This window comes from Ambystoma mexicanum, chromosome 1q (assembly GCF_040938575.1).
Source record: "Ambystoma mexicanum isolate Mex_15411 chromosome 1q, UKY_AmexF1_1, whole genome shotgun sequence".
Taxonomy (NCBI): domain Eukaryota; kingdom Metazoa; phylum Chordata; class Amphibia; order Caudata; family Ambystomatidae; genus Ambystoma; species Ambystoma mexicanum.
Window position 1 is genome coordinate 1,129,851,803 of NC_090922.1, and position 13,075 is coordinate 1,129,864,877.

The following is a 13,075-nucleotide window of genomic DNA, read 5'->3' on the forward strand; positions in this document are numbered from 1 at the left end:
GCGACTAGAGGAATCCTGGCTGATTTTGGATTATTGCACATCAGCGCCATTACAGGGATACGGAACAGGAAAGCATGACCTTAAAGAGGTTGTAGTTAATATATTATCAAAAGTATCTCTCTCGCCGACATACATTAGAAAACCTTGATGCGTGATTTAGGCATTTGTGACACTTATGGGGCAGCATTTTGTTACATTTGCACATCCGAAAACGAATTTGAACGTGCACACTTGCTGGATCAGCACTGCAAATACAAGTACGTTTATCCGCACGGAAAGGAATGAGAATGCACTTATACAAATTTGAAAATGTGCACGTGCAAATGTGACACAATAACCACCCCATGTCGATTGGCTGTGTTCCTCATTGGAAGATTATTTTGCCAATAGCATCTAATTTCACCGCCCTCTTGTGGCAGATTGTTTTTTCTGGTTAAGGTACACCACAACGAACGACATTTCCTGAAAGCTGGGCTCATGACAAATTCTTCATTTCCAGAAGAGCCAAAGAAATGTCCTCAAGCGTTTGCAGAATGATCCTCTTTGCTTACAGAGGTCACACTCTGTGTAGTGTGTTCCAGCACAACTGGCGTTTCTCTTGCTTCAACGACTGGTAAAGAGATACGAGTCAATAGTGAGTTGGGCAGTATGCATGGCAAAGAGAAGATAATATAAAATGCCTGTCGTGAGGATGATAGCAGGCTCTATTGGGATTCATCGGCGGCAGTGCCTGTACATTGAACCTCTGGATGTAGGGTAAGATACAAGCTCTGCTTGTCATAGAAAACACGACAATGTAAATAATAATATCACATTTCCTTAGTTCTTTCGTGGGCCCTTCCAAGCACTACAATAACAGGTTGTGTTATTATTCACTTCACTTTTACCCAATTAATCAGCCTCAGTCCTGGCTGGGAATTTACCCTCTATCATGCAAGTGGAACACTAGTATCAGAGGTGAGTGTTTACCATAGTTAGCTATATTGCAGGCTAAAGATCTAAAGTCATATGTGAGGGTTATCAGACTGCTTCTATGCTGGACACCGTATTGATTGGACATGCAGGTGTGCTTACACATGTACCCTTAAACTCATGAAGACATCTCTCTTATTCTGATATGATATTGAATGAAAATTGTCTAGACCACAATATAGGACCTAACAGGTTTAATGATATTTCAGAGAAGGCTAAACAGTTCCTATCTACATATGCCGTGAGAGGATGGACAAAAACACAAACAAAGGGAAAATTATATCACATAGTTAAAACAAAGACTTAATAATGACATTAAAATTGCAAAGAGGAGCATTTCTAATAATACTCTGTTCAATAAAAAATATGGTGAATTTCAAACCGAACTATAAAAACTTAATTAACAGACACAAAGCCTCAGAATCTGCTATCAAATGGTTCCAGTTGCATAATATTTTGAGAACCACTGATGGACGTAGAGTCTTGGAATTATATAAATCACCTAGCGATACATATTTCCATTAAAAAAAAGAAAAGAAATGAACCCAATAACGGAGAACGTTTGGATTAAACACATTGGTTAATTGTATTATAGGTGGAAGCCTATACTCACAAAGAAGAATACTTAATGGGAGTGCGAGAGCAAGGAAAATCTAAATATAGACATAGAGAATTTCCAAATAATTATTGTCAAATTGAAGTTATAAAAGGCTCCTGGCACGGATGGAAATCCAAACTTGATTTACAAGCATATGCCAGCATTCTGGGCATCGACACTCTCTCATCCATTTTCCACAGTAATTAATACAGGTCTTATTCCTTATCAATCTTGATTCCTGTTTATAAAAAGGGGGCGAAAGAAGACGCTGATAACTATAGATTGCTGGCTATGTCCAATGCCTGCTCAAATATATTTGCCCAGGTATTATTAGCTGAACTAAATACCTGGATAAAGATGAATAATCGACTAGCGAAAATGCAAAAAGGTTTTCAAAGAGGAATGGGAACCTTGTTGAATGCATGGACCTTGCTTCATCTAATTTGTGAGAGCATTACAAGGAAAGATGGAACCTTTTTATATTTGTTTCATTGATTATAAAGGACCTTACAGAATGTTGTACTGTATTTCATACAAGAATTATATTCTGAACATGTTGTCCAGGTGCACCTCAACCAGGATTAGATATTGAGTGAAAAAATAGATACAAAATATGGGCTTAAACAAGGTTGCCCATTAGCACCAACATTATATAATTTATACGTCTCTGACATGAACTCTTGGTTGAAGGATTGCTCAATAAGTTGGCTTTCCTATGCTGACAACACTCTTGTATTTGATAAAACACTGATTGGGCTGCAGCGCAGCCTGGACAAATTATGTCTATATTAAAAAAAAAAAGAACCTAAGAATAAACCATAGTGAAACAAAAATTATGATTATTTATCCTGGTAAGAGAAATACACCTACATTTACATGGAGAATGTATAATGATAATGAGAAAGTTGATATCACTCATACTTATATTTATTTGGGAATAACTATCTCGGATAATATGAATGTATCAGTATTGGAGAGCTATGTATGTCAAAAAATTGAAAGGAGATTCCTTGTAATATCAAACTTCATAAGACATAAAAGTGGATTCTCTATAGAAGGCTTGGTCAAACTATATAAAACAAGCCTAATACCCTGTTTGCATATGGGTTGGAAATATTTACTGAAAAAGAAAGAGTATGGATTAAGAGACTGAAAGGTAGACTATGGCGTATAGCCCTGTGTCTACCCAAAAATCCTCAAACTGAGTGGCTATTCTGTGAACTGGGACTAATATCGATAAACACACAATTGGGAATTAGGATGGGAATTAGGATGGGATGGGAATTTTCTGTATTTGTCTAATTGCCAAGTAGGTTGACAAGGAATCAAGATTTTCTGATTTCAACATGTTCTGAATATTAACACCAATAATCGTGCTCTTAAGGAATGGAAGAAAGATGTGTTCACGTTCTTTAATGAACTAAGTTTTAAAGGGATGAGGTCAATCCAGCCCTGGTAATGGAAAAACAAATTCCAATCCTGCTAACATATGGGACCGAAATACCAATATTACAAATTGGGCAATATAGACAATATGCATTATATGTTAGGCAAGGTTTTCCAGTGGATGTGCCATGTCAATACCTAATTAATCATTACGATAGAAATGTTAGAAGGTTCATAATGATGCTTAGGTTGGACCTACTTTCTAACTTTGCCGGAGTAGGAGCTTGGAAGGGTGTTCATTATGCTAAACGATTATGTAGAATATATGACATTGAAGTGGTGGAAATACGACATTTGTTCACTGGCTGCATGAAACCATATATATTTTATAACAGGGATCATGGCAAACTGAGATATGAGATTGAAAACTTCACATCGGATCAATTATGGGCCTTGATACTTTCAGCAAACTGAACAGTATTAACTTTTATGGTCTATCAGATATGGCTAAAAATACAGTCTGTGTTAGAACCTCATTAAGCCTTTACTATATGAAATGTATTTTATAGCTTGATGAATAGAATTGTGTTTTGGTATTGTGAATCTGTATTGAGAAATGTGTTATGAAATGTGCCAGGAAATGTGTTTTTCTATTATCTGTTTTAATGTTTCTGTCAGGGTTGATGAGTAATATGTTTTCTTATCTGGTAATCTTTCCTCTACTCCAGCTGATTACTTCACATCCATGGTCGCATTGGGACATAAAATCTGAAAAAGCACCAATGAAAAAGCAGCCCACAAGCACACATTGCCATTCATGACTTTCCATGAACAGACTGCTTGCGAACTACCCAAGGAGGTGTTTTGGGTAAAAAATATGTTGCAAATAATGGATTTGAAAGCATATTTGAAGAGCAAAATTAATTACAACTAGTGTTGTAACTTATGATACTGGCCCACTCTGGCCAAACCAATGGCCCATACTACAATCATGGGTTGACACTTCAAGCATTGCCTCATGCCTTGAAGGCCAGTCCAAACCTGTTCACAGCACATATACTTAAGGAACTGGCACCTTGACCCAGTTCAAATCTATCATATCCCTTTTGCCTGTGCCAGACCTTGAAGGTATTCCCAGCATGAGACCAGGTGGCACCTGTCTTACATATCCTGATGAAATCAAAGACTGTAGCCAGCAATCCTGAAAACCTTTATCTTGTCCACTTGTTTCCTCACATTTCCAAAATGTTTGAGATGTTCATGTTCAGCCACCACAAAACATACAAAAAGGCAAATTAAGTCAGTACCCTTTACAATCTGGGTTCCACAGAAATGGCATTCCTCCATGTCCCAAACTTCCTCATTTCTATTCATCACCCACTTCTCTTACCCCTCCAAATTTCTTTGACATCTTTAATAATCCTGCAGGGGGTAGGAGTGCGGGAGTTAGTGCTTCCGGGAGTGCCCTGCAGTCCTCGCTGGAGCCGTTTCTGCTGTTTTTCGTGGTGCCCTTAGACGTGCCACCTGAAAATTGTTATAGACTCCATCCACCCCCCGCAAGGGCAAGGCCCCCAGGGGGAGAGGGCATGGGAGTAAGCGCCATATGGAGTTAGTGCAAGCTGGTCTGTACCCAGGAAGAAGCTACCACGTCAGAACCCCCACCCGTCAAACACTGAAATACTGAGAGAGGCTGAGGCTGAACCTGTGAACGAGGGAGCCCGGAGGTTCTTTTGAGTACACCCAACTCAGGTCAGGAACGAGGTGAGACGTAGAGACTTTGAGGGGGAGGAGCGGTGAGGGGGAAGAGGATGGGGGGAAGGGGAAGGGGAACCAGCGCTTGGATACATAGAGCACTTACGAAACGAAACAAAAGTATTAGCACCACCAGCACCCCAGATTTTGAGAGAGCACTAGCATGGCTGTAAAGAGGAAAATGCCAATGAAAATGCTCGTGCCTACGCCGCCCAGCCGCATGGTAGAGCCCAGCTCAACTAATCCTGCATGTTCCCTGGAGGAAGCATGTTCCCTGGAGGAAGCTCACTCTATGATTTTTGAGATCAATCAGTTACTGTGCTCATTTAATCCAACCGATGTTCCAGTTAGCTTGGATTCTTGGGGGAAACCTACTGTGACTTATTCAAAACCTCCTATAGAATGCTTCACAATTTCTAGCTTATCCAATGAAGTAATGGACTGAAGTCCAAGAAACTGATCTCATCTTTCCTCCTCCCACTGCATCTCATGTAGCACCTGTGGCTTTCTCAACCTCTGCAGTTACAGCATCATTGCTCCTATGGCTCTAGTAGTGGGCCACTATTGGAGGGAGCACTCTGCCAGGCTGACAAGGTTGTAAAGAGGAATAGGGTGGCAGATAGGCTGCAGGCTAAGGCCACAGGAGCAACAGAGGTTTCTGGCCAAGTAATGTCAACAGCAAGCTACCTGGCCCCTTACCTCCTGATCAGCAAAGGGCCCAACCCGGTTACACCCAGACTGGTATGAGGGGCGCAGCCCACAAACATTACCATTGTAGCACTGTTGGATCAGAAGTCCTCACAATAAAATATCGAATTCTATCCCTGTTTGAGGCAGTCGGGAAATGAGTGGACCTGGGGGGCCTACGTGCTAACCAAGTGAGTGACACAAGGCCAGATATCAGATTGATGACACCCAGCCTAACTCCAACTGTAAATTTCTCAGTCATCACTAACCTATCTCAAGGTCAGGATTGTAGTAGCAGGAACCAAGCCAGTACCAAGTCGGGATGCACCCAAGAGGTTGAAGAAAGACAGCCGACAAAAGTCATGAGAAGCTGTGTTCACAGGAGTGTTCCTGACAGGAGTACATCATACTTTGCATCTCTAAAATCTAAACTAAATGTAGATACAAAGTCCAGGGCCAACATCAATTCTGGCAAGGCAGTACTCCGGAACTGCCAACTCAAGCAGTAGAAGGCTATGTTGGAGAAGGGGGTCAATATTTTTACACGTGGTCCCCAAACTGTCCCCCAACCAATATTAACCCAGGGACATGTTTATAAATGCATGCTTACACTGCATGCGGTCAGAGAACGGGTGTCTGTTTGTAACTAGGAATCAAATTATGGGCTGCACCCGGATTAGCCAACAGTGGGGCACTGCCCTTGACTCTGTTGGAATTGACTTTGGCCAGGAACATATTACCCCATGACAGGAGATGCTAGCTAAAGAAGAACACCACAAGAGAATGCAGTGCTCACCCATTGGGAACTCCGTCACAGTAGTCAGTGCTCACAGGAGCAAATGTTGCCCCATTGAGGAGAAGAGTGCAGATTGATTTTCCCGGCCTCTTAATTTTACAGCCTACGGGTCATTAATATATGGCATCCATGTTTGGTCCTACAATAACAAGCCCTCACAATGAACCAAGTCTCTATTGAGACATACTTTGACTACAGGTCCACCATATTTAATTCAATTTAAATGTGACTTAATTTAATGGAATTGTGTTAACTATGATGTTATTATATTTGTGATATTTTGTATTTGTTATGGAAACCTTTCATGGCTCAATGCAGAATAAAGTTATGACTGACAGTTAATCACCTGACTTTGTTCCTGACCCTCTCTACCCTTGCCTGAAAGAAACTGCTCTTGCTTGCGTCACTTAATACCTGGCTAGACCCTCCTCTAACTTTTGGAAAACGTGCGCCTCATATGCCACCCTACTTGCAGTGGGTGTCCCTCAGAGATCCTCCTTAGGTCCCCTGCTCTTCACCCCTAGAACATCTCTCTTGGGAAGATCATATCCTTCTTCAACTTTTCCTTCAGCAGTGGGTGTCATAAAAATAGTTTTCGTCTTCCCCCTCTTCTGCCCTAGCGCTGTCTTCTCACAGCCCTCAGACTCTACACCTCCCTGCCCTCTCAAATCTCCTTTTTCCCTGATCGCCTTCTCTCTGCTCCAAGACCTGAAACTTGGAGGTCCTAGCTCCAACCCAAGCTATCACTCTACCATAATCCTGACCTCCACTATAATTTTCTTCTGGTTGAATTACTGCTCTACTATCCTCATAATGAATCCCTCTATTACTTTGCACCCCCCATTAGACACTGAACCTTGCCATCAGCCCCTCTACAACCTCCTCCACCTCTGAAAACCAGCTCCATGCAAGTGGAGTTCAATGTACAATTACTCCCTTGTGAAGTTCCCGCTCCCATTTGAGTAACTCTATTTCTCCATATTCTCTCACCCCTCTCTTCAATTCTAACCACAATACACTGCCCCCAGTTTTCCTTTATGCGCCATCATGTCTCCTCACCAAAAGAACTTCTTACCCCAGAATTCAAGAACATCCCCACGGTACCCAGATGCAAGTCTTAAAGTACACATCCTAACTACACCATAACAACGAAAGGTTACCCACCCTTTTAACTGCCTACCCAATTCCTCAACTGAAGACACCTTTATATAATGTAAACATTATTAGTTTTACTACATGTTTTTATTTACATACACCTTCTTAGCCTTGTGTGAAACACATTCTATTTTCCTATGACACCCTCCACCACCCAGGTTCTTACTGCATCCAGTGTGTTCAATATGCACCTACTGTAAGGCACTAAACAATGGGATTGCTCAGTCCATTGACTGACCTGGAGAAAGCTTGACAGTGCACAGTGCAAACAATACCTTGCACAAGGAATTGTGCTTACACATCTCTAGGCAGTAGACACAACAGAGGTTAAGGGCCTGAAACCAGATTAACGAAAGCTACAATTGAAGCAAATCTGCAGGTCACTTGGGCATCTCTTAGATGTTCATATGAAAATGTGAGTCACACATTTTGCCTCAAGTACATATCACAGATGCTCCAGGTATCTCCAGATGTGCTCCGGTAGTAGCTTTGTGAATCGCTTGTAAGGTAACAGGAGTAAATCAGAGATGCTTACACGCATTTCTGATTTCATCCAGTGCACATTTTTGTAAACCAGGCGCAAGGTAATTCCAAGCCATCTCATTGGGGGTCATTAGGACCCTGGCGTTAAGGGTTTAACAGCGCCGTAAATGGTGTTGGCGCTGTTAAACCCTTAACGCCTGATTACGAGGTCCCTTTGCGGCTCCCAACCTTAACGGCTGGTCCCGACCAGCTGTTAAAGTAGGGACCCGCAAAGAGACTTCCGAGGTAATTACGGTACCGCAATTTGCGGTACCGTAATAACCACCTTCCCCTGTCCCATTGAGCCCTATGGGGCAAAAATGAGAATGGGGAAGAGTCAATGGTAAATGGGGAATTACTGCCCCGCCAACCTTGGAATGGGGCGGTATTGCCCCATTTACCATTGACGTACTCGTTACAATACCGGCAGCAACCATGGTGCTAATGTCCCCATTGGTTACCGGCGGTGTTGCAATGAGGGCCATTGTGTATCAATGGTTTAATGAATGCTTGAAAGGCAAACTGTTTTGATATTTAATCTTACAACTAAAATTATTTTGTTAGCTTAAATTGTCTGCTTTTATTGCAGGCAAAGTGTGCACGCTCCACGCACGCACACACCCCTAACTCAATCGATCTATTGTTTAACCTGATTCAGCATTATTTCTTTTGTGCAGTCAGTAATGACAGTAGAACTTGGAGAAAGAAAATGGCAATGAATTTGCGAATCGATCACCCTTACCTTGCCCTTGTCAAAAGTAAACCACTCGCAGGGCTTAAGAAATGGGCAAACAGATGGGATTTGCATCCGAGCCATTGAGGAAATTCGATTAGATTTCATTAGGACATGTACACTTCATTAAGGTTATTCAAATGCACAGGGTCAAACTGAGTTCAGAGGTTTCATACACATTCAATCTGTGAGATATAATGGTGTATATGAATCGTGGGGCTCTTTGCACAATGAAACGTGAAACATAAATACGGGGCATTGAATTAAGCAGACAGAAAAAACAAAAACGAGGAGACATAAAATGTAGCCAGCTTCTTCCGATTGGCGAAAAAGTTATAAATAATCCATGCAAGGCACATTAATGTGTCACTGATCATGTAATGTGATGATCGATTATACTGCCAGATAATGCTATAATCCCATTATTAAATGGAATCTGATCCAAATGGAAAGTTAAAGATAAAAGCAACGACTGCTTAAAACACATTTCACCATTTAATACTGTCGGGTTCGGGAATTTAATCAAAAAACAGTGACAGCTTGTTTGTCCTGCGAGTGCCTAATTCGCCACTAATCACATTATGTGTCCTCATTCAGGATCCAGACGCTGTGGTGATATCATCAGGCCTCAGCCCAATGTTTATGATCACCAAAGCTCAAAGACGACACCGATATCCAGTTCTTCAAAGTCAAATAGGGAAATGCTTTTTGTTTCAACAAAAAGAGGACTGTGCAGGACCTTTTCTGTCCTCCTGTCTTCTTTTTGCGCAAAGCAAACCCTGCATGGCTGACAATTAAGGGGGAAGGGGCGCAGCTGGGTGGCTGTGAGACAGATATTCTGGGTTCATACAATGCAATAGTTTCATCGGCACATGCCATGAAACCACCGCATGAATCCGGGGGTTCATACCTCTCTTGTGGTTGGCAGTTAGACCAGAAGAAACAGATGGCAAAGGTGATTTGGGCGCAACTAAAACAAAAACAAAAAACATGAACACAAAATCAGAAAATAGCCATGCACAAACAAAAAGAAAATTAGCAGCAAATCACATTATCAACCTGCAACAAATAAAGAGAGAAAGCACGCAAATGAGGTTGTTTAGTACTGAAAATGTCTAATATATTAAAAAAAGGAACTCACTCGTACACATTTTCAGTGGAAGGGCTTAGAGCAGGGCTCTGCTGTCAGTGGCTCACCAGATGTGCTGGACTATGACTCCCATGATCTCTCACCATTGATTATTCATGCTATGGTTGATAGGAGTGGTCAAAAACATCTGGAAAGCCAAATAGTGCAGACCCCTGGACTACGGTGTGGAAAGGATTTTAATAATGTTTGTAAACATTTTTTTTTTTAAAGGAGGTAAAGGTTTGGGGGTCAGGGATTTAGGTTGTACACACAGCGGCTCATGTTTACAGATTCACCTTATCATCTACATGTGTACATTGTTCAATATTGGAATGACACTAAGTTTGCTCTTTTTCAGCAGATACACGTGTAATATACACCAGATGCTTCCCAGACTCTGCAGGTTTATTTCTAACTTGGAAACTGTGTTGAACAGTCTTCTGCTCTGCAGGAGTACAAGGATGAGCAGTGGCTAAACCGCCTACTCAGCCCCGAAACTACAAACCAACAGTGATCCAATCATGAAGGTAAAACAGGTGCATTTGAGCGGTACACCTCCTTTATGTCTTATGGTAACGTGGGCTGAGGGAAGGCTATACTATCATAAGGGATGTGAATGTGCCACCTTTTCTGAGATAGAATTACATGTATCATTTTATTATTAACAACAACCAGAAAACAACAGGGCTTCTACACCCTTGCTACATGACAATATTTCACAGAAACAGAGCAAATTGGAGTCAAGTTTTCACTCAACGATTGCGAGAGTCTGGTAACCTTTTTCGTGACCTTTTTTGAGGCATACACTTATGTTGTAAAAATGTGTTTTCTTTAATATTTAAGAGTGCATCCAGTCAGAGGTAAGTACATTTTACATACCAAAATGCATCATAAAAGAATGAACTTCATATCTAGTACTTCCAGAACCCTTCAATCAGTAATGGAGCTATTAGAATAGACCCTAATAGTTCCAATCAATATCAAAACAGATAATTTCTTCAAAAACGGATTTGTAGCACTGTATATTTGTCCACATTTTCCAAGGGTTTTATTTCACATGAACGTTGATAACTTGTGTCTGAACTTAATCAGCTGATATAATAGGAGAAATTCCTGCCATCCCAGCTCTACCCGGTCAACGTTTCTGAATGGCCGGTTGGAGATCGGTGCAATACAACACATTTCAGACTGTTGCCTCCAAACACCTTGCTGGTCTGAAATGGTGCCCCTCAAGAGCTGATTGATGACAGAGTCAGTCACGTGTCAGACCTGTCCCCTGGGCCAATTAATAGGTTTGGGGTTCAATACATCACATATTAGTTTGAAGTTTTTGTCAGTGACAGTACGATAGGCAGATGTAGTCAGCCCAGTGTTATATCAATGCCTATAAAATGGTGGGTTGGCTTGGGACAAGTGTGACAAATGTCAGGCAAAGGCCTCAGCCTGGACATACAAAAGCATCAGCCCAACATGTTGCAGCCTTCCAGAGGCATTGGCACTAATCTGATTGACTTTGCACAAATCAAACCAACCATTCAGGTATATTAGTGTTATAAGGGGCTGGCCTTGCCCAACTTTCTATTCAGGGATAGTAGTAGAAAATGTTATGTGAGAGTTCTGTTAAAAATGCATGCCAATGGAACATCAAGGCAAACGAGCCAATGAATGGCTGACACTGGGCACACACCAGTACTCTGCATAAGGAATTGTGCATAGACGGAAAGGTTGTGTGTTGAAGGTGTATTTTCAGAGTGTTTAGTTACTCTGGGGAGACGGGAAAGTAATCAGATGGAAGGAGATGCTTCTCAGTAATGTGCACTGGTAAAGGGAGCCAAAAGCAATTAGAAGAGTCCAAGTGAGGAGGGGGGGTTGAGAACCTAAAATAAGGAGGATTCAAGGGAAGGAAGGTGGTCAAAGTAGTTCACTAATGTAAGATAAGAGATTCAACACCACAGAGACACTTAATACATTGCGCAGTTCAGAAGGCAGAGAATGATGGTTTGCATTGGAGGTTCCATATGATAGGTTTGATGACTTAGTACATCTTCTGTATGCTCAGAGATGAACATAGAAGATATTGTAAAAATAAAGAGACAATTAAACCTTGTCCTTAAGGTACAACCGAGATATGAGAGAGTTTAAGAGAGGCGGGTGGGAAAGACATGGACGGTGGGATAAAGGGAAGTGAAATAGAAGGGGTACGTATGGTTAGAAAACTGCATTGCAATTTTGCTTGTTTGATGTGGAAACAGCTGAAGTAACAATAAAGCCTGAAATTCAAAGAGGAAAGAAGGAAGCTATCCAGGGATAAATGACGAGGGAAAAACGAGAGATATATAAACATCAGTGGAGCTCCCAAAAAGAATGTTTTCAAGAATGTGACAATACTCATGATGAAACGCCTATTCCTTGCAGCAATTTCATTGTAGAGCTGTCGATCTATGGTGAGATTACTGTACATGAGTATTGTTTTCAAATATAAAATAATCATTACTTTCAGATCGCTTGACAAATGAATGAAACCTTCAAGTTATTAATAACCTATTTATATCATACAACCATTTTTTCACAAAACACGGTGCAATACTTCAGCCTATCAGAGCATCGACAGTTCAGAAACATTTACAATATTGTGTCCTGAATACAGTCCATGAGATGTTCTCTAAATTGTTGTGAGCATCCCCTACAATGATAGGTTTGTGCTTACCTCCTGGACCCATTGCTAGAGCTTCTTCTAGGCATGTTTGTGTAAATTGTTAGCAAATACTGATGATTCCTTGAATCATCTCTATTGTATTCCACTGAAGTATAAACTGTAGGTGCTGCTTCCAGGCCCACACACCCAGAACACATCATAATACCCTCTAAGCTTTACATAATGCAGTGTCCTGGAATTACCAACACAGAATGAGTGATACATCATAAGCAGAATATGATAAAAACGGAACAAAGATTGTAACACAAACACATGAAACATGATATGATATGATTGGCTATTTATAACGTGCTAATACCCAGAGGTTTCGAAGCGTGGACCCAAGGATCGAACCTGTGTTGCTCCGTGTTGTCTTGCTTCCAAGGTGAGCATGTTGCCCCTGAGCTATCCTCCCAAGACAACATTATATTACAGATAAGGGGACAAGCATGTCAAAGTTAGAGTCTTTATATAATTACATTACTTTCTACACTTTACACTCTGAGGCAAAGATTAATATCCAACAGAATGTTGACAGCTCTAACTCAGAAGGGAATTTGACCTTTTAATGTGCCCCTTCATTCATAAAAAGCCATCACAAAGCTATGATTCACTGACAGTGGAAGTCCTTGGAGTATGTCCATTAACCG

The 13,075-nt window shown here is 41.2% G+C and overlaps 1 protein-coding gene across 12 annotated transcripts in view; it reads right to left on the reverse strand.

Annotated features, from left to right (window-relative positions):
• NTNG1 (netrin G1) overlaps window positions 1–13,075 on the reverse strand; it is a 978,539-nt gene that overhangs the window by 248,289 nt on the left and 717,175 nt on the right. For 7 of the 12 annotated variants that reach the window (XM_069641886.1, XM_069641881.1, XM_069641879.1 and 4 more), the window contains one exon: window positions 9,512–9,571. The exons of the other annotated variants lie outside the window; for them this stretch is intronic. In XM_069641886.1, coding sequence (XP_069497987.1) covers window positions 9,512–9,571 — 60 coding nt within the window. The remainder of the gene's footprint in view (window positions 1–9,511; window positions 9,572–13,075) is intronic. 12 annotated transcript variants of the gene reach the window in all.